The sequence below is a fragment of the Vulpes vulpes genome, chromosome 2, assembly GCF_048418805.1.
Source record: "Vulpes vulpes isolate BD-2025 chromosome 2, VulVul3, whole genome shotgun sequence".
Classification (NCBI taxonomy): Eukaryota; Metazoa; Chordata; class Mammalia; order Carnivora; family Canidae; genus Vulpes; species Vulpes vulpes.
In genome coordinates, this window is record NC_132781.1 from 5,779,117 (window position 1) to 5,800,881 (window position 21,765).

A 21,765-nucleotide genomic window follows, 5' to 3' on the forward strand; every position below is an offset into this window, starting at 1 on the left:
GCCTCTCTCTCTCTCTCTCAATGTGTGACTATCATAAATAAATAAAAATAAAATAAAAAAATATTTTATTTATCCATTTGAGAGAGAGAAAGCACAGAAAGAGAGGGGGAAGCCGACTCCCCCCCTGATTGAGCCACCCAGGCGCCCCTAAATTCACCTTTTAAATTCACTGGTGCCAGGACATCTGGGTGGCTCAGCAGTTGAGTGCCTGCCTTCGGCCCGGGGCGTGATCCTGGAGTCCCGGGATCCAGTCCTGCGTCGGGCTCCCTGTGTGGGGCCTGCTTCTCCCTCTGCCTGTGTCTCTGCCTCTCTCTCTGTGTCTCTCATGAATGAATAAATAAAATCTTTAAAAACAAACAAACAAACAAACAAACAAATAAATAAAAATTCACTGGTGCCTAGCTCATAATACACGTCGATATGTGTTTGTAGAACGAATGAGGGAAAGCATGCTAATTCAGGATTCCAGTCTAGTAAAATCCTCATGTCTAGGCCCCAACTCCAGGGATTCTACTTTATAGCCCCAGCTCCAGGGATTCTACTTTATCTGGGATAGTGCCAGGTATCAATAATTTTTTTTAAATATTTTATTTATTTATTCACAATGGATACAGAAAAAGAGAGGCAGAGACACAGACAGAGGGAAAAGCAAGCTTCCAGCAAGGAACCTTATGTGGGACTCCATCCCAGGATCCCGGGATCACGCCCTGAGCCAAAGGCAGAGGCTCAACCACTGAGCCACCCAGGCGTCCCTCAATACTTTAAAAAAATATTCAATATATTTTAAAAACTTATTGTGGTAGCATATATATAATCCTTACCATTTTAACCATTGAAGGTGTACAGGTCAGGGACACCTGGGTGGCTCAATGGGTTAAGCATCTGCCTTCAGGGCAGCCTGGGTAGCTCAGTGGTTTGGCGCCACCTTCAGCCCAGGGCCTGATCCTGGGGACCAGGGATCGAGTCCCACATCAGGCTCCCTGCAGGGAGCCTGCTTCTTCCTCTGCCTGTGTCTCTGCCTCTCTCTCTGTGTCTCTCATGAATAAATAAAATAAAATAAAATAAAATAAAATCTTAAAGAAAAAAAAAGCATCTGCCTTGGCTCAGGTCATGATCCCAGGGTCCTGGAATTGAGCCCTGCTTTGGGCTCCCTGCTCAGCAGGGACTCTGCTTCTCCCTGAGGCCCTCACCCTGCACATGCTCTCTCTTGCTCTCACTCTCTCAAATAAATAAATAAAATCTTTTTTTTTTTTTTTAAATAAAATCTTTTTAAAAAAAGTGTACAGTTCAGGGATGCCTAGGTGGCTCAGCAGTTGAGCCCTTTGGCCCCAGGGCATGATCCTGGAGACCTGGGATCGAGTCCCACGTTGGGCTTCCTGCATGGGGCCTGCTTCTCCCTCTGCCTGTGTCTCTGCCTCTCTCTCTATCTGTCATGAATAAATAAATAAAATCTTTTTTAAAAAGTGTACGGTTCAGTGACATTAAGCACATTCACACTGTTGTGCAATCATCACTAACCACCCATCTGCAAAACTTTTTCATCTTTCCAAACAGAAACTCTGCCCCTATCACACACTGCCCCTCCCACCCCCACCTTTCTCTTCTGCCTGCTTAGATTCCATGCCCCATAGGGCTCCTTGACTTACACACATACTCTACACTCCAGCCTTTCTCCTTTGGTGGTATCAGCCTGACAATATCCCAACCTGGCTAAACCAGACCCTTTACAGGGGTGCCTGGGTGGCTCAGTGGTTGAGCATCTGCCTTCAGCTCAGGGAGTGATCAATGATCCTGGAGTCCTGGGATCGTGTCCCACATCAGGCTCCTTGCATAGAACCTACTTCTCATCCCTCTGCCTATGTCTCTGCCTCTCTTTCTGCCCCTTTCTGTCTCTCATGAATAAATAAATAAAATCTTAAAAAACAAAACAAAAAACAAAATAGGATCCCTGGGTGGCGCAGCGGTTTAGCGCCTGCCTTTGGCCCAGGGCACGATCCTGGAGACCCGGGATCGAATCCCACGTCGGGCTCCCGGTGCATGGAGCCTGCTTCTCCCTCTGCCTGTGTCTCTGCCTCTCTCTCTCTCTCTCTGTGTGACTATCATTAAAAAAATAAATAAATAAATAAATAAATAAATAAATAAATAAACACACAGCCAGCCAGGCTGAGTGGCCTTTTCTGAATTTTCAGTCACAAAACCCAGTGGGACCACAGCAGCACCTGCAATGTTTCCTGAATCGATTTCATTCCCCATAGTCCAAAAGTTCAGTTTCATGCCTTCCGACCAAAACAAACTTCCTGCCCCCTTCTGCCCTCCCCCACCTCCCCTCCTTTAACTGAGAGACTGGAAGTCGCCAGGGTAGAGAGGTTGCATCTTCCCACAACCACTGCCACACACCGACCTATACCTGTTCTCACCTGTGCTTCTCATTGTCCGTGAAAATGCCTGACCCGCAGGGACTTTGCTCCCCAATTCCCTCTTCTCTCCTGCAACCAGTTTCCCTCTCTACTAGATAATTCCCTTGAGCATACAAAGCATGCCCTAACAGGTCCCATACTTAAAATCCCTTCCTTGGTCCCCTAAGTCCCAATCTTTGTTCAGCTTTATAAAAAAGCTTTTTTTAAAAAAAGATTTTATTTTTTAAGTAATCTCTACAACAAGCATGGGGCTCAAACCCACAACCCTGAGATCAAGAGCCTCATGTTCCACCAACTGAGCCAGCCAGATGCCCCTATAGCAAAACTCTTCTATAAGAACTGCCCTTACCTGCTGTCTCTACCTCCTTACTTACATTGTCTCTCTTTATCCCCTCCAATAAGACTCTTACCCCATGATGCTGCTGAGGCTCTTGTTCTTTTCATCAACAATCTCCAAATTCAATGACTGCCTCTGTCTTCATCTTACCCGTCCCCTTTGGTAACATTGGACACGGCTGACTACCTCCTCCTTATGGAAACACTTAATTTTCCCCATCGATAGAAGAGGCATAGTCATAATATCCAGTGCATGTGGTTCTTGTGGAGACTATATGAGATAAAGTGCAAAAAACCCTTATAGACTTTCCCAGGCCTCAAATTGGTGCTCAATACCTGCCTGCTCATCTTTGATGTTTTCATCTTTCATGAAATCATGGGTTCATGTAATATTTGTCTAACGAAAACTCAGTGTGTAAAAAATAAATAAAAATAAAAAGCAAAAGGGCATCAGAAGCTCAAATAAATTTTTAAAAATGAAAAATGTTAAGGGAGAAGAAAAGGGAGATTCTTCTATGTGGAATGTTTTATTATTTAAAAGAATATAATAAACCAATATTGGAGAAACTTCTTGGTCTTAAAATTGCTAATGCTTCTTTCTCGGAGGCGTAGGAACAGTGGGGAAATTTCCACCCTTTGGATGCATCGATTCCATTTTAGCTCACAGCCAAAATGGAACTGACTTCATCTCCTTAATGAACAGAATGTGTTCTAATGAAAAAGTGATGTGAAAACTGAAACAGAAGGAATAGAAGAGTGCCAGCCTTCTCTGAACTTGACTCTGGCATCGCTACAGAGAGCAGTCAAGACCAGAGTCCATTTGCTTATCTGTGCTTTAATTTTTTTATTTATTTATACTGTGGCGCTAAGTGCCACCCGCCCAGATAATGACCACACCAATAGCCTTTACTGGCATTTCTCAGCATCAGACAGCATAAGATCCCAAGGGAGTGCACAAAGGAGTGAGTCCTCAATTTCTCTGGCCCATAGCAATTCACATTTTGATTCCTATAATCTAGGACATATTGGGAAGGTCCCAGAATTCCCATGACTCAGTTTTTTAATAAGCATTGTTTCTCAAAGTCTGGTTCAAAGAAGAACAGCCTAAGAATTACCTGCAGCTGCTTACTGAAAATGCATATTTCTGGGGGCCCAGCTAGCTCAGTTGGTAGAGCTTGAGACTCCTTAAATGCATATTTCTGAGCCCTTCTTAGACCTAATGGATTGAATATTTCTGGGATATTGGAATTTGCATTTTAAACAGATCTCCAGGTGCTTCTCTTGTGTATTAAAATGTGAAAACATTAGAAAAGAACTTGGGGCCCTTTACTCCATCTTAAAAACTTGCTCTTCAGTCTAGTGGGGTCTCCATTGGTTCTACCTAATGGAATGCAAACTGTTCTTCAAGATAACTCAATTACCTCCTCCTCCATGTAAGGCTTCTTGGACTCTCTATTCCCAATTTATCTCTCTCTCCTGGACTTCCTTAACACTGAGTCCCCGTGCTGCGAGAGCACTTGTCATGCTGGATCATATTATTTAGAATCAGGGTTTATTTGGGGAGCCAAGAAAAACAAGATATGGCACCTGTTCTTGAGGAACTCAAAGTCTAAAGGGGAGAAGGAAAAGTAAGTTGATGGCTAACATATGGTCTTAAGAATATGGTGATGGGGCTGCCTGGGTGGCTCAGTTGGTTAAGAGTCTGCCTTCCACTTGGGTCATGAACCCAGGGTCCTAGGATTGAGCCTGCTCGGTGGGGAGTCTGTTTCTCTCTCTGCCCCTCACCCTGCTTATGCTCTCTCTCTCTCAAATAAATAAAAAAATTTTTAAATATTTTATTTATTTATTTATTTATTTATTTATTTATTTATTCCTGAGAGAGAGAGAGAGAGAGAGAGAGAGAGAGGCATAAGCACAGGCAGAGGGGGAAGCAGGCTCCATGCAGGGAGTCTGACATGGGACTCGATCCCGGGTCTCCAGGATCAGGCCCTGGGCTGAAGGCTGTGCTAAACCGCTGAGCCACCCAGGCTGCCCTCAAATAAATAAAATCCTAAAAAAAAAATACGGTGATGATGCGGTATGCTGAAGGTGCTATTCTTGGGACCAGAGCATCATGGGACGTGGCACCTTAGTTGAGTATTAAAGGACAGACAGGAGCCAGGTTATGATGAGGAAGGCAGGGAAAAGAGGCATTCTGGCCCAAAGGAGCAGTATGTACAAAAATGTGGAGGCAAGAGAACTGTAGAATTATTTAGGAAACTGCAGGTCATTCAGAAGGGTAGAGACAAAAGGCCAGCCACAGAGGGCCACATGGGGCATGCTAAGGACTTCCATCATTATCTATGATCATGATTCAATCTGTAATTTAGAAAGCCCACCCTAGGGGATCCCTGGGTGGCTCAGATGTTTGGCACTTGCCTTCAGCCCAGGGCATGATCCTGGAGTCCTGGAATCAGGTCCCACATTGGGGACCTGACGACCTAACGACTCCTCTTGGCTGGCAAAAAGCAGCATGGAGTCTGCTTTTCATTCTGCCTGTCTCTGCTTCTCCCTTGCCTGTGTCTCTGCCTCTCTCTCGTTCTGTGTCTCATGAATAAATAAATAAATAAATAAATAAATAAATAAATAAATAAAATATTTAAGAAGAAGAAGAAGAAGAAGAAGAAGAAGAAGAAGAAGAAGAAGAAAGCCCATCCTGGTTGCAATGTAGATAATGATTTGGAACGTGGGGCAGAATGATCAGTAAGCAGGTTGGGGGAGCATCCCAAAAACAATGATGTGGATCAGGTTAGGTAATAGAAATGGAGTCAGGGGGTAGAGGAAGGGAAGTCACAGGACTAGGTGTCCCACTGGTAGGCTTGGCATGAGAGGTCACCCTCTAAGCTTGAGAAGCAGACTTGGCTCACAACTTGACCAAATGAAATTCTAAGATGAGAACTTCAAAGATCAATTGAGCAGGTGAGAGTAGAATTTGAATGACCAAGTTTAGGTTGTCACTGGTTGTCTGATTCTTTCTCGCTACAGAAATGCTCAGAAATGTGGGCTCAGAGGACTAGCCTGAGATTGGCTGGAGGCAGCTTCCAGGGGAAGAGGTCGTCTGCAGGCCCAGTTTGGGGGGTGGGGGGGCGGGATCAGAAGGTTCAGTAAATGCCAGGGTAATTTCCAGTTCTTACCGGCAGGCGGCAGCACGACAATTCACAGAAAACAAAACGAGAAACCCTTTCCGACGACTAAAAATAACTGCAAACCCCCACCACCACCCGCAAGGAAATACTTTTGGGTGATTAATTTGTGCATTCTGGGATGCCTGGGTGGCTCAGCGGTTGGGCATCTGTCTTCAACTCAGGGCATGATCCTGGAGACCTTGGATCAAGTCCTGTGTCGGGCTCCCTGCATGGAGCCTGCTTCTCCCTCTATGTCTCTGCCTCTCTCTCTCTCTCTCTGTGTCTTTCATGAATAAAATGAGAGAAAAATATAAATTTTATTTATATCTAAATAAAATCTGGGGATCCCTGGGTGGCTCAGCGGTTCAGTGCCTGCCTTTGGCCCAGGGCGTGATCCTGAAGTCCTGGGATTGAATCCCACGTCAGGCTCTCCGCATGGAGCCTGCTTCCCCCTCTGCCTGTGTCTCTGCCTCTCTCTCTCTCTCCCTATGTCTATCATGAATAAATAAATAAAATCTTTAAAAATAAATACATAAATACACAAATAAATACATAAATAAAATCTTAAAAAAATAATTTGTCAATCTGAAGTGCCTGGTGTGGCCAGTTTGTTATCAGCAAGTTTTGCTACAGTTACACAGGTTTCCATGCCAGGGTGTGACTTTGACTTTGCAATTGCCTCTCACTCACTCCTGTACCTTTTTGCTATTTAACAGTAGCCACACATTCAAAATATTATTGTCTCTAGTGTGTCTTTTTTCTCTACATGGAATGATCTTGGGCAATGCTCTCTTAAGTTTCTGAGTCTTTGTAGGCAAGACAACGTAACAAATGTTGAAGATTTTGGTGTTTTGTTGCATTTTTTAAAGGATTTTATTTATTTACTCATGAGACAGAGAGAGAGAGAGAGAGGCAGAGACACAGGCAGAGGGAGAAGCAGGCTCCATGCAGGGAGCCCGATGTGGGACTCAATCCCAGGTTTCTAGGATCATGTCCTGGGCCAAAGGCAGACGCTAAACCGCTGAGCCACCCGGGCTGCCCTGGATTTTTTTTAAATACGTCACCCACCATCACTTCATTTCAAGACAATTGTTTTTACTTTTAAATGTTCCCTTCCAAATCTGGTCCATATGCATATATTTTTGCAAAGACATACTCACAGTCTGTTTTATCAATGCTGCATTTTAAAAGGAAGTGCATATTTTTTTTCCTGTTCTCTTAGGCATCTATACTCTTCTGAGATCTCACCCACTTCCTTAGCTTCAAATATCACATTGCACAGAAAAGCAACCACATCTTTATCTCGAGTCAGCTTCTGTTATTTATTCTCCACACATCCATTTAGTCACTCCATGCACTGTGCTGGGGGCTGGGAATACAAATGTGAAAAGGTACGGTCCTGTTTCTCTGAGAACTTGTAAAGCATTATAAGGAAGGTGGTGGGAGGCAGGTTTTGAATAAATAATGCTGCAATGAGATTGGAGGTATAGTGGGAATTTTGAAGAAAAAACCCTAAAACTGGCTTGGGTGCCTAAAACAGAGGTGGGGCAGGAGGCCAACAGAGCAGAGGAAACTGCATGTACCACGATATGGACGTTCAAAAGATTATAGTACCTTCTGGAAACCACAGTGGTTTAGTTTTGGTGAAGTGTGTGTGTGTTGGCTACAGAAAGAGAGTAGGGCTGGCAGGCTGGGGCCAGATCCATAAAGATCTTGCAAAGGATTTGAGATATTGTCTCGTGGATGATAAATATCTTAGTTCCAAAAAAATATATCTTAGTTCCCCTCGATTTCCATTCTGCAATCAGTGATAAAGTATTTTGAAGATGAAAATCTGACTGTGGCTCACTCCTGCTTCAGGACCCTATAGGGTCAAGTGCCTAGTTTTTAGCAGCAGTGAAAGGACCCTGCATGAGCCTCTCCAAATCCTTTATCATGTGCCACATTCTTCTTCATCCCAATTATAAATGGCTTCCTTGAGTTCTTTCTTACTCTCTGGCCTTTATACATGCTATGCCCTCTTCTAGAACACTCTTTTCCTCTTGGGCTAACTAGATTCTCAAACCTTGCCCCTCAGTCTTCACTGATCGTAGGCTAGGTCAGGACCCCTGCCATAGGCTTTCAAAGCTGCCAATACTGCAAATGTCATACTCTCAATGGTATGTTCCCTTTTAGGCTGCAAGCTCTGTGACAGATCATCCTATTCTCTACAAAGTAGATGCTCTGTTGATGTTGTGTGGAGAATGAATGAATGCATTGAGCTTTTCAACAGCATACTGGATATTTCCACCTGCATGTCTTCTAGAATGATGAACTCTACATGTCTGAAACTGGACATCATCGTCTCCTCCCCTCCCTCCTCCCTATACCACCCCATCCCTGCCCAGTTAACGACTCCTCTTGGCTGGCAAACTTCTCTGTTGTTCTCTTCACTCAAAACAAAGAAATCCAACTCTTCCCTCACTTCTTCCTCCTCTCTGCTCAAAAGCTAAGTCTTTCCCTTTCATTTCTTTATTTTTTTTTTCTGGCCACCATTCTAGAATTACAAAGAAATGATAAAGTATCATAGTGGGGAATATATGCATTTTAGAACAAGATAGGCCTAGGTTCAAGTCTTGAGTCTACTGTGTGTAGGTTTCCTTGGGTCATTTCAGTGAGCTCTCTAAGCCTCGGTTTCTGAGTCTGTAAATGAGGATATTTATTATCCGCCCTGTAGAAACACTATGCACTTCAGGTGGCAAATAGTCCTCTTATCATTTTTCAGTACATATCAGACATGTCCTGCCCTAAAATCCCCAGAGATTGCTAATTACTTGACAATGAACCCTAAGCCATACATTTTGGCCTTGTCTCTCATTACTCCCCCACCCCACCCCAAATCCTAAAATCTGGGCAATCTGAAATATTGGCTAATTTCCTCACTTTTTCCTCCCTGCTTCCAGGTTGCAGTTCAAACACCAAGTCCTCCCTGATTACTTGAGCACTAAGTAAGCCTCCCTCCTCTGCAGTCCTGTACGCAGTTCAATGGGATTTAAGTGCAGCTGTTTTGTCTTGCACGCTCCGAGACTCTCTGGATTAGAAACTGCTGAAAGCAGAGGTTTGGTGGGTTCATCTATAACCTTGCATAGTGCCTCGCATGCAGTTGATGCTCAATAAATGCTTGGTGAAAGAACAACTCATTTTCCTAATTTCAATGGCTTCTTTTCTCTATAGAATCAGATGTTCGGTTATTCTCATCTCAGCACTATTTTGTTGGCTTCCAGGGAGCACATTACCATTAGATACGTTCTGTTCTCTTTAATTGGAAAGAGCTTTTGGAACTGAAAAATAGGAGTTACTTCTTCAAGCCTCATCTGCTGCTCCCCCGTTCTCACCCGCCTCACACAGGAATCGAACAACTTAGCCTCGCACAGAACACGACTCTCTCTCACGCCTCCGTTCCTTTGTACAGGCATGCGGTTCCCTTCGCCCGGAGCGCCCTTCCCCGACAGCTCCGTCTAGTGAACTCCTACTCGTCCTCCAAGACTCAGCTCAGACATCATCATCACCTTCTCTGGGAGGCTATTCTGAGACGGGCAGAGTAGCAGTTCTCCCTCCCATCTTTTTAGCTTCCTCAGCATTCTCCCAAATAATTCTAACGTTGCATATGGCATTTTTTTTTGTTTTCTTCCGCTCCTCTAATTTTTTTTTAAGATTTTATTTATTCAAGATTTCACTTATTCAATTCATTTTTTAAAGATTTTATCTATTCAAGATTTTATTTATTCATTTTTTAAGATGTTATTTATTCACTTACTCATTTATTATTCATAAGATTTTATTTATTCATTTATTTATTCAATAAGATTTCATTTATTCATTATTATTCACACACAGAGGCAGAAACATAGGCAGAGAGAGAAGCAGGCTCCATGCAGGGAGCCCAATGTGGGATTCGATTCAGGGACTCCAGGAGGACGACCTGAGCCAAAGAAAGATGCTCAACCGCTGAGCCAGCCAGGCTCCCTCTCCCGCTCCTGTAGACCTCGATTTCCTTGAGGGCCAAGATACCTGTTCATCATTGTACCTCTTTACCCAACACCTGTATACCTATACCTATGCCTAGGATTAGCACATATCAGGCACTTGATTAGACCCATGAGCGAAGAATATGTTCATTCGTCTAACTGCAGTTTGGACGGAATTCTCAAGCATTTCAAAAGCTGGTCCTCTATTTGGAGCGCTTCAGGGTAGAGGGAGATTCCGACATCCCCCGGCAAAATCCTCGGTTTGATGGCAGGAAAAGGGAAGTGATTAGGCTGTGATGAAGAGTTACTCCTTCAGGGCTCAGCTGTCATTTACCCGCCTTGGCACAGAGAGGGTTACAGCGACCCAGAGGCGGGGCCACGTGGGTGCCACCTGCTCCGGGGCGGTCTGGCGCAGGCGCCCTGGCATCTAGACGGCGGCTACCTGCGGGGCCCCGGCCGAGGAGGAGCGCGTGCGCTCTGGGCCTTTTCCGCCGGGGGAAGTCTCGCGGGGGCGGGGCGGGGCGGGACGGGGCGGGGCCGCGCGGGGAAGTTCTCGCGGGACCCCGACGAGGAGCGGAAGCCAGGCGGCTGTGCTGCTGCTGCTAGCGAGCGGGCGGCGGCGGCGGCGGCTGCGACGAAGGCTGAAGCGGCGACGGCGGCGGGAGCAGGCGCTGCCCTCGGGGAGCAGCAGCGCGGTCCGCGGCCGCTCGCACCGCTGCAGACGGGTCGGCCGGGCGCGGAGCGGAGCTGCTGCGCCACGGTGAGTACGGGCGGCGGCGGCGGCGGCGCTGCTGCTGCTGCTCGGGTGCTGCTGCTCCCCTGCTCGGCAGCGGGAGATGGCCCGCGAGGACCGGGCCCGGTCTACCGAGGGCTGCCAGGGTTGGGGATCAGGGTCGGGGCGACGAGGCCTGCCGCGGGGAACGGAGTCCCCCGGGCTCCGCATTTCCCTTTTCGGGGCGCTTCCTTCCTGGGGACCGTCCTTCCCTTAGCTTAGCTCGGGGCAGGAGGCCGGGTGCGCCTCTTTAAGTTTCACGCTTTCTCGGGGGATCGGCTTGCGCAGAGGGGCCCGGGAGAACCCCGGGAGCCCTGGGTACTCATTCTGTGAGTCAGTCTGACTCGGCCCGGCCCGGGAGGCGGGGGATTCGCCGCGGCTGCAAATGTGGTGATTGATGCTCTTGCGACCTGCACGGCCACCACGTCACCATCTCCCGGTGTCATTGGGCCAGAATTTGGGGAGGGAGCCCACCGACCCTACGAATACCGTGGTTTAGAACTTTTGCTGCCGGAGCCAGCTGAGATGTCTAGGTTTTTTTTTTTTGTTTGTTTTTGTTTTTTTGAAACTACACTGAAAAATACTTGTAAAGAACAATAAGCAGCAGTTGGTTGGAAATGCTCCGAGGAAAGGTTTCTGTGCAAGAGGATAGGAAGGCACTGGTATTTTTCATTTGCATCGCTCTCCATATACGCCCCGTGAGTTAGCAGCTCGTTTAGGGAGTTCTTAAAAGGTACGATTTGCAGAGGAGCCGAAGTGCACTCGACCTGTGTCTTTTGGTACTGTTGACTCCGAAAAGAGCCCAAAAGACACATGAAAGAAGATAGCATATCTCTTTGGCTTTCCTGTCTCTCTCTCTCACTTTATACTTCTCCAGTAGTTGCCTTCCCTTTCTACCTACTTGTCTCCATTTTCACTGGGGACACTAAATGTTTGCTTGTGTAATGCAAGTCATTTGCCCATCCCTCCCCCCCCCCCCTTCTTCTAATCTACTTCCCCTTCCTCCTTTTTGTCCCCTCTTTGGCATAATTTTTCAAGGTTTCTGCCCTTTGCTGCAGTTTGTCTTCTCCCTCATTTAAAGATTCCGTTTTCTCTCCGGGGAAGATACCCTTTTTCCTGCTTTATCCTTCACTTTGAAGCGTCCACTGTGTTCCTTCAGTCAGCCAGAAGAGTTGCCAGAGAGCCTTGGGAGACTTTAAGTTCTCCCCCTGGGAACTGGGAGGCTCAAAGGATTGAATTCATCCGTAAGTAATCAATACTGCCACTAGGTCACAAGTGTAGCTTGCTTGTGTTATTTGTGTTTTAGTTGTTCTCTTCATTTTAACATTGTGCTTTTGTGCCTGCTTACACTTTTCTTCCTATGTCTCTTTTGTACTGGTAAGGAAGATTGGGTCAATTTGGGGTTTGTAGGACTTCTTTTTCGGCTTTTAGTGGGAGTGGTGCGTGTTAGAAAATGAAAACCAACCTTAGACTTATGTTACAATAGAATTAAGATAACATTAAATATTTAAGGGAATAGAATTTCTTTAGATCACTGATGAATTAAAACTTGCCCATTGGGCAGCCCCGGTGGCGCAGCAGTTTAGCGCTGCCTGCAGCCCAGGGCGTGATCTTGGAGACCTGGGATCGAGTCCCACGTCGGGCTCCCTGCATGGAGCCTGCTTCTCCTCTGCCTGTGTCTCTGCCTCTCTCTCTCGCTCTGTGTCTCTCATGAATAAATAAAATAAAATCTTAAAAAAAAAAAAATTGTCCATTGTGGCAATTGGATTCTTTACCAGGGTTCTTGTAATGGGGCATCGTTGTTACTGTTCTTGGGGTTTTTTTCGATAGAAATAACTGTTTCATTACTCCTTCCTTTGTCCAAAATTTTCTGAATTCCCAAAATAAAAACCGAAGTTAATTCTTGTAATTGGCTTTCTTTGATACTAAAAGCAAGCATTTAAGTGCTTGAGGCAGTTTACTCCCTTAGCAAGTGTATTCAGATTTGAGGGATTGCTGGGTTTTAAATACTACTAGTTGATGGTACTTAGCAGTTTTTTTGAGAAATTGCTGTTATGTTGCCTGTTGTGCAGCAGCAGTTCTGATTGTTGCCTAGAACAAAATAATAATAGATTTTGGAGAAATTAAGTAATACAGAATAGAGATGTACCATGCTCTCCTGAGAGAAATTAATAGTTCCTTGCTTAATTCAAAAGACTTTCCTAGCACTACTGAAAGGCTGTTGAGAGCCCTTGGTTTTATTTGTTAAAGTCGGCTTTTTCCTAGTTGAGCCAAGTGAATGTGCATTACTTTTATTTTATGCAAAGACATTGTAGTGCATTATCTGGAATGCAAAGTTTGAAATCTGGTTAAGGCACTCTACTAGTACAGCAGTGATTCTTAAAATTTAGCATGCTTAAGAATTACCTGTGAATCTGGGATGCCTGGGTGGCTCAGGAGGTTGAGCATCTGCCTTTGGCTCAGGGCGTGATCCCGGGGTTCTGGGATCGAGTCCCGCGTCAGGCTCCCTGCTAGGAGCCTGCTTCTCTCTGCCTGTGTCTCTGCTTCTTTCTCTCTCATGAATAAATAAATAAAATCTTAAAAAAAAAAAAGAATTACCTGTGAGTCTTATTTTAAATTAGGCTCTGGGGCTAAGGCCACTACATTGCAAAACTCCAGAAGGCATTCCACAATGAATCAGTGTCTGAATGAGACTATTTTGATGCAGCTGGTCCAAGGACCAAAACTGTTGTTACAGAATGCAGCTGTAAAATAGTCAGGCTGGAAAGTGGCTTTAAATTAGTCAACTTAAATTACACTTTCTATATGTACAGAGTAAATATTTAAAAGCTTAATAGAATATGTGACGATAGATGTGATTAGTCTTTATATGTGTAAATATTTGAGCATTGTTAGGACTCTGATGTGGAGCAATTTAATTTTAAAGTTTATATTTAATAGGGCTGTTAATTTGCCTACCAGAAAGCTCTTCTAAGTTTGTATGTAGATAGAGGAAGGTGGACGATGGAGGAACATATGGACTGGTACTTGAAAAGACACTGGTGATGCTAGCCAGTTAACACTTCTTCTTTTTTTTTTTTTTTTTTTTTCCAGTTAACACTTCTTAGCACTTTGTGCCAGAGACTCCACGAAGGCCTTTACATTTGTTTTCTCTTTTAATCACAAAAAGTGTCCTCTCAGATACTTTATTATCCCATTTTCCAGCTGAGTAAAACTAGGAATTAGAGAATATAGGTTATTTCTCTAGTGTCACCCATCTAGTGGTAAAGGGATAGTTAATTATCCCTAGACCCAATTCAGGTCTAACTCTATAGTACCATGAAGATTTTGGTGTTTGTCTAAACTACAAAAGTAGTGATGAAAATACAATTGAGATGTGTAGTGCAGAAAGTAAAAATATTTCATGATCATGCACCTAGAGATAACTCATTGTTAACCTTTCTTTTTTCTTTAGCACACTGATAAATACTATTTTGCTTTATTGGAAATGGGACAAATTAGTTTTTCTGCATTTTTGTTTTTAATTTGATAGTATTTCTTGGTATTTATATATAAGGATGTTTCTTAGATATTCTCATGGATATTGATCAGGTATATATGTATTTGGCACATAGCATTTGTCACTACTTCATTGAGATAAATCTAGGAGTCCAAATTGCTTGTTCAAGAATGTGTATTTTAAAATTGTCAGTGTAAAATTATTATCCTATAGTATACTACTATAAAATTACCTTCCAGAAAGATTGAACTGATTAATTCCCTGCTACAGTGTGGGCTCTGTGATGGTTTTATTATTATAATCCAGTACTAAGCACATTGTCAGGCATATGGTAGCTGCTCAAAATGTTAAATGGATAAACATTAGATAAAGAATCAGTGTGTGTTCACCTAGAATATTGCAAAGGCTAAATATTATAAACTTTTTTTTTTTAAAGATTTTATTTATATTCATGAGAGACACTGAGAGAGAGGCGGAGCCAGAGGGAGAAGCAGGCTCTGTGCAGGGAGGCCCTATGTGGGACTCGATCCCATGACTCCAGGATCACACCCTGAGCCGAAGGCAATCGCTTAAACCGCTGAGCCACCCAGGCATCCCTATTAGAAACTTTAAAAAAATTTGATTAGTAGATGGAGGAAATCTCATGTTTTTTTTTTTTTTTAATTTTATTTATTTATTCATGAGACACACACACACACACACACAGAGAGAGAGAGAGAGAGAGAGAGAGAGGCAGAGGCAGAGACACAGGCCGAGAGAGAAGCAGGCTCCATGCAGGGAGTCCGATGTGGGACTCGATCTTGAGACTCCAGGATTAAGTTCTGGGCTGAAGGCAGGCACTAAACCGCTGAGCCATCCAGGGATCCCCAAATCTCATGGTTTTAATTTGAAATTTTTAATAGTGAAATTGCATATCTTGTGTTTTACATAGAATCACATTTTAACTTTGAGTAACTTAATGTTGAGCCCTGTTCAAAGCACTTCATTTATATTATCTGTATTACTTAATAGTGAGTGAACCTTATAAAGTAGGTGGTACTATCCCATTTTACATATGAGAAATTGAGCTTGTTTTAAAAGGCTTGCTCAGAATTATGGCTGGTAAGCATCAAGGTCAGTACTTGAACTCAGGTCAGCCTATTTTTATTTTAAAGATTTTATTTATTTATTCATGAGAGACAGAGAGGGAGAGAGGCAGAGACATAGGCAGAGGGAGAAGCAGGCTCCAATTCAGGGAGCCCGATGTGGGACTCGATCCCTGGTCTCCAGGATTATGCCCTGGGCTGAAGGCAGTGCTAAACCGCTGAGCCACCTGCCCTCAGCCTATTTTTAGAGACCATGCAGACACTAAGCAATATTACCCAGGAAGTGTTGTGTATTTTATTTTCTGTGAATTTTGGGAAGAAAAGAGTTAAATGCAAGAAAGAAAATAAAGTCCTACAAATACCTTTAGAAGACTGCATTTTAGGATTCAATGCACCTTGCTTGAAATGAACAATTCAAACTGCATTTGTGTTCTTAAAATTTGCTGCTTGTGACGGACTGTAGGGTGTATGCTGGACAGCTTAACCATTCTTATTAGGGTTCAGTATTAATGTGCTGTCAACCCATGTTCTCTGTTAAAATCATTATACTTGCATCTACTTTCAGTTTTCTTCTTTTAGTAGTTAGTGTCGTGTATAAGATAGTTTTTTTTTGGGGGGGGTGTCGTTTGTCTTTAATGAAATACACCCTTTTGAATTCCTTTAGCCTGTGTGCTCTTTTTTCTGTGGCTAGCTCGGGATGCTGACCCCTTCAGGTTTTCTCCATGAGCTGCTAATTATTATTTGGCACAGCCACAGAAGTATTGATTGTTCTTGGGTTTTCATTTCTCTCAAACTGTTATCTCACAAAACAGTAGTTACTTGAAACGTGATTTTCAAGAGTGTTAGTCTGTTTATGCTTTCTCTAGGAAACCTGTGGTAGATGAGTTGGGTAACAGGAAAACCCAGTGTTGAAAACTGTCTTGGTTTTTATGCTTTGGCTGTTCAGTTACATTGCAGTTGTATGAAATCCCAAATGACATAGAAGTTTATGCCCTGTTACAACATAGTACCTTGACAGTGACAATGCTTTGAGTTTCTGATTTTCTGATTTGTGTTTTTTAAAAATGAAACTCCTTATCTTTGTTAAATCTGCTCAGTTGTTCTTAAGTTTCCCATCACTTTTTAAAAAATTTTAAGGCTTTTTATTTATGAGAAAGAGCGGGCACAGCAGGAGAGGGAGAAGCAGACTTCTTGCTAAACAGAAAGCCCAACGTGGAGCTGGATCCCAGGACCCCAAAATCATGACCTGAACAGAAGGCAGACACTTAACCGACTAAGCCACCCAGACACCGCTACGGCTTCCCATCATTGATACATGGTCCCAACAATCTGCCCTGGAGACCAGTTAAAATAAATGAGCTAGTCAAGTAGAAAATATTGAAAATACTGACAGACAGGTAGCAGAGATCTTGGAGCATTTGTAAAAAAATAAAAATAAAAATAGGGACACACATTAGAAAGTAGGCAAAAAAGGAAAAGCGGTTATTAATGCCAAGAAAAAGTAAAGGATTGTACTAGAAATGAAGGTTGCTTATAATTAAGTCAGCAGTGAAGAGTATTTTGTAATGTGAAACTCTGCTTAAACTGGAATATGTGATATTACTGGGATGGGGCAAGGGGAAGCTGGCAGGGGTGAATATCTTGCAAACGTTAAGTCATGGCTGGAATAAACTAAGAAACAGCAGTAAAAACATGTTATTTAGAAATATTTTAAGTAGGGATCCCCGGGTGGCGCAGCGGTTTGGCGCCTGCCTTTGGCCCAGGGCGCGATCCTGGAGACCCGGAATCGAATCCCACATCGGGCTCCCGGTGCATGGAGCCTGCTTCTCCCTCCGCCTGTGTCTCTGCCTCTCTCTCTCTCTCTCTCTCTCTCTCTCTCTGTGACTACCATAAATAAATAAAAATTAAAAAAATATATTCAAAAAAAAAAAAAGAAATATTTTAAGTAAATACAAAGAGAAAGCTAAAAACAAAATTGAGGGTGATAGGTGTTAGTGTGGGGAACTGCCTTTTTTTTAATAAGCCTTTTAAAAGCTGTGACTTTCAAAATTATATACATGGATTAATTTTTTTTTAAAGATTTTATTTATTTATTAATGAGAGACACGGAGAGGGAGAGAGACAGAGGCAGTGACACAGGCAGAGGTAGAAGCAGGCTCCATGCAGGGAGCCGGATGCGGGACTCGATCCCGGGTCTCCAGGACCACGCCCCAGGCTGCAGGTGGCCCTAAACCACTGCGCCACCAGGGCTGCCCTATATGGATTAGTTTGATTAAAAAAAAGCATCTACAGAGAATAAGTAAAGGGTGTTTAAGGACACACAAAAAGAACTGCTTGGCGGGGCGCGTGGCTGGCTCAGTCAATAGAGCACGTGACTCTTGATCTCGGGGTTGTGAGTTCAAGCCCCATGTGGGATGTAGAGATCATTTAAAATAAATACTCTGAGACTAATCTTACATATTTTTTAAATATTTGCTAGAACTCTGTCTTCCCTCTCTTAGAGCCAGCCCCACATGAGATATCATAGGTATGACCTGATAGAATAAACATTGTTTTGGTTAATTAGTTTACCTGTGGTATAGAATGTTTGGCTTTCAGAATTTGACTGAAGGACTTTTTATTACCAGGTGATTTCTTTCCTCCTTGGTAACACTCATTTCCTTCTAATCTTAATATTCCCAGCTGGTTTACTGCTTAGTCCATTTGCAGCTATGCATGATTAATGCCCCAATTGTTAAGTTTAGAACAAAAGAATAATAATCACCAGTGCCCCTCGGATGAGCTTTCCCCTAGGTGGTAATTATCCAAGAAGGGTGTCACTATAAATAATCTGTCCCCATTCTGCCAGTGTCAGTGTTGTTTTCTGCTTTTATTTAGCCTGTATGAAAACAGTATCTGAAAGCAAGAGTGGGGCTTTATTTTCCTTTAGTTAGGCGAAGGTCTAGATTATGTCCGTATTTACTGCCCACAGTTCACCATCACACAGTACACTGCCTAAGGGTTATTACAGAATCTTTACCTGCAAAATGCAATTTGATTCATTTTAGAACCCCTCTGGCTCTGAGAAAAGCAGCTGTTGTCAGGGTAACTGTGAGAGGCTTCTGTTTGATTTACTGGCACCGTCTCCCGCACTTTCTTTCCCCAGATAAGGCATCTGGCAGCTCAGATTCTGAAAGAGGGATTCCTTTCAAGTGTAGTTGGGACTTTAGCTTTGCTCCCTAGGGTAGTTGGAAATAATGTGGAGGCTAGTTCTGGAAATGCTGAACCTTCACATCTATTTCGAGTGCTATTGGGACTCCAGATCCTCGGGGGTTTTCAGGGGAGAGGGAGCCTTAGGCAGGAGCCGGTCTTCACCAACAAAAGGCTCCGACGCCGGATCTTTTTCTGGGTACCTGAGCTTGCTGATCACCGTTTGGAAGCGATAGAGGGAGAGCTGCCTTGCTCGGAATGCAAACTGAATTTTAAAAAGTTCCTAGGTTCACTTTGTCCTGCTTTCCTAGGAGCAGACCCAGGGTTGGTTTTTGAGAACAGTTAAAACAGCTCAGGACCAAAAGCCGGAATTGCTTGCTTTTGACTGGACGGGGGACCCAGCGTTTTCAGAAGCCCAGAAAGCTGGGCAGGCGAAGGAAGGACAGGCCTGTGTCCCAGGAGCAGGGGGCCATCCCCAGGGGGAGGCCTTTCTTCCAGCGGCCCGCATCTCGGGCGGAGGGGCAGAGAACTGAGGGGCGAGGGAGGAAAGGCGGAGACTGAGCGGGTCCCCAGCCGGTTCCTGCACCCCGCGCACACCCAGCGGGAAGGAAGAGGAAGTGTGTTCGGGAATAGCTCGAGCGGCTGCCGCCATTGGCCGGCGGGGCTGTCAGTCGCCGGGGGGCTGAGACTGCGAAGAGGAAGGAGGCGACCGGGGCTCCTGCCTGCGAGCGAGGGAGGCGGGCCGAGCCGGGCCGAGCCAGGGGGCGTGGGGGCTGGGGCGGCGGGCCGATCGGCAGGGCGGGGCTGCCTTCGGTGCTGGCCACTTCTCTCACCCATCCCTCTTGTGATCCAGGGTGGCATTGTGTGTCCCGGAGTGCACGAGCAAGTCCCGGGAGAGCGGCGAGGCCGAGCCCAGAGCGCTGGGTGGCTTCGGCAGGGAAGACTCCTTCCCTCGGCTTCAGGCTGCTGAGCCCTGAGCAGCGCTCAGAATGGAAGCCATCGCCAAATATGACTTCAAAGCCACTGCTGACGATGAGCTGAGCTTCAAGAGGGGGGACATCCTCAAGGTAAGCGTAATGCCACGCAAATGCTGAGATGGCCTCCTCTTGTACTCACCTACCTTCGTTTGCCCTGATAACACAAAGAAGCCGAGCTTGTTCTTTCTCATTGCCTACTTTTCCCATTTACCGTCGGGCGGGCTCTGGATAGCTGAGATAGATAGATGCTGAGTGGAATATAAAATATGACTTAGGAGGGTTGGTGTGATGTATGGTCTTTAACTGCCTTTGTGTGAATGCCTGGAGTATCTCTTATTTGCTTGTTGGTGGGTAATTTGAGTAAAGTCAAAGCAGCATGGTTGTGGCAAGGAAGTATATCAGTAAACTGATTTATCCCATTGGGATTTTTTTTTTTTTTTTAAGACTTGAGGTATTTATGTAAAAGCACTCAATTAATCTTATTGTGCCTAGTCAAAAGATTTTTCCATTTTGGAACGTGATGCTAGTTGGTTAGAAATGAATTTCCTCTAGTTTAGAGGGGTGGTTAGAAGTATATGCCAAAATTCATTAAAGAACCTCAGCCTTTTTATTCTTTGTGAAAAAAACTAGAGTACTAAATCCTAAGGTTCATCTTGCTGTTGCACGAGTCAGATGGCGATTTTCTTTAAAAGAAACTTGAGCAATTACCCCATATTATACTCTAACTGCACAAAAGAAACCCGCTGACAGTTTAAAAATAAGCTGCTTTCCACTTTGCAGCTCATTCTGAGCCCAAACTATTTACAGGAGGATTCGCTGTCCACCTGGCACATGGTAATTATGTTGTTTACCCAATTGACGGCAGCAGCTTGCCCTTTTGGATATGTAATTTATTTTTACAAGGGTGGGTGTTATCGAATAATGTGTCAGCTCTACAGGAGGAGAACCTGAAGCTCAGCGTTTGCATATTCCATATTCACTGCCTCTCAGGTTTTGACATTTTTTCCTGAGAGCTGTAGTCTGATGATTGGGAGTTTGCCACTCATTTGTTTACTACCCCTGAATGAAATTATTAGAATTTTACAAAGAGGAAGAAAGTGGAAATGTAGAAATATGGTCCCCTATAAAAAGACTGCTGGTTTTTTTTTTTTTCTTTTCTTTTTTGAGTCCTGCAGACCCGTGGGTAGTTACTATTTTGCTCTCCTTGCCCGAGGCATAGAGTTCTACTCTGAAGTTTCTTGATGTTAGAAATGTAGGTTGTATACTTCATAGAAGGCCATATTGAAGAGCTCTTTAAGGAGAAGGAAAGTGTTTTTTCCAGAGCTGTTTTTGTGTTGCCAAACTTACTTCTGATATTCTCAAAGTCAGCACAGAATTGTCAGAAAGCAGACAGAACCAGCTGTAGGTTTTAGAGTAACATAAAATAGAACTAAAATAGAACTCAGTATATCTGCCTTTTCTGTTTCTATTTTCTTAGCTAGAAGTCAGAGCAAAGGAGCAAGCTTAACTTAGACTATTAAATTACTCTATCATTGATATACGGAGGGGTAATTTGATGTTTTCATATGTGATTACTGTTTTCAGCAGATAACCAGTCGTGCTGTCATCATATTGCTTTGTTCTGTTTTAAGATTTTACTTATTTATTCATGAGAGACACAGAAAGAGAGGCAGAGACGTAGGCAGAGGGAGAAGCAGGCCCCATGCAGGAAGCCCGAGCCCCATGCAGGACTCAATACCAGGACCGCAGGATCATGCCCTGAGCCAAAGGCAGATGCTCAACCACCGAGCCACCCAAGCGTCCCAACTATCATCATACTATATACCTGAAACTAAATAAAACAGTGTATGTTAACCATAATGGAGTTTTTAAAAAAGATTGGCTGCTCAGGTACCCACATCTGTAGCCTGTACAAAAACCCTGTGGGAACAGTTTTTTTCCCCCAACACAAACTTCGATTTCTCCCTTAAGCTTACCCAAGAAACTTGAGCCTAGAAGCCTGGTAGTTCATATTTTTCTCTAAGTTTATCCCATTGTGTATTTAACATTAAGCAACAAAACCAAACTAGGGATTTGAGGTCTATTTTTAATAATTTTTAGGCAAGAACTTTGTTACCTCTTAAGTTTATCCTAGACCTAGACCATGAGCATCTGTAAGTTCTCCGACTTAAATTGGTAAACTCTTGAACAAGTGTGAAATGCTTCTCTCCTATCCTATAATTAGAGAAGATGATACTGTTTAACATTCCCCCAGAAATTGTTCTAATGGGAAAGAAAGTGAGTCAGAGTGCTCACATTTACTTTCAGATTTTCTTTGGG

General features: G+C 43.9%; 1 protein-coding gene across 1 annotated transcript in view; it reads left to right on the forward strand.

The window, feature by feature from the left end:
- The first annotated feature begins 10,463 nt into the window (after positions 1 to 10,463).
- The window catches only part of GRB2 (growth factor receptor bound protein 2), a 73,293-nt gene continuing 61,991 nt past the window's right edge, over positions 10,464 to 21,765 (forward strand). The window contains exons 1-2 of the mRNA XM_025999726.2: positions 10,464 to 10,684; positions 19,323 to 19,536. Of these exons, the coding sequence (XP_025855511.1) occupies positions 19,459 to 19,536 (78 nt within the window). The 5' untranslated portion in view covers positions 10,464 to 10,684; positions 19,323 to 19,458. The remainder of the gene's footprint in view (positions 10,685 to 19,322; positions 19,537 to 21,765) is intronic.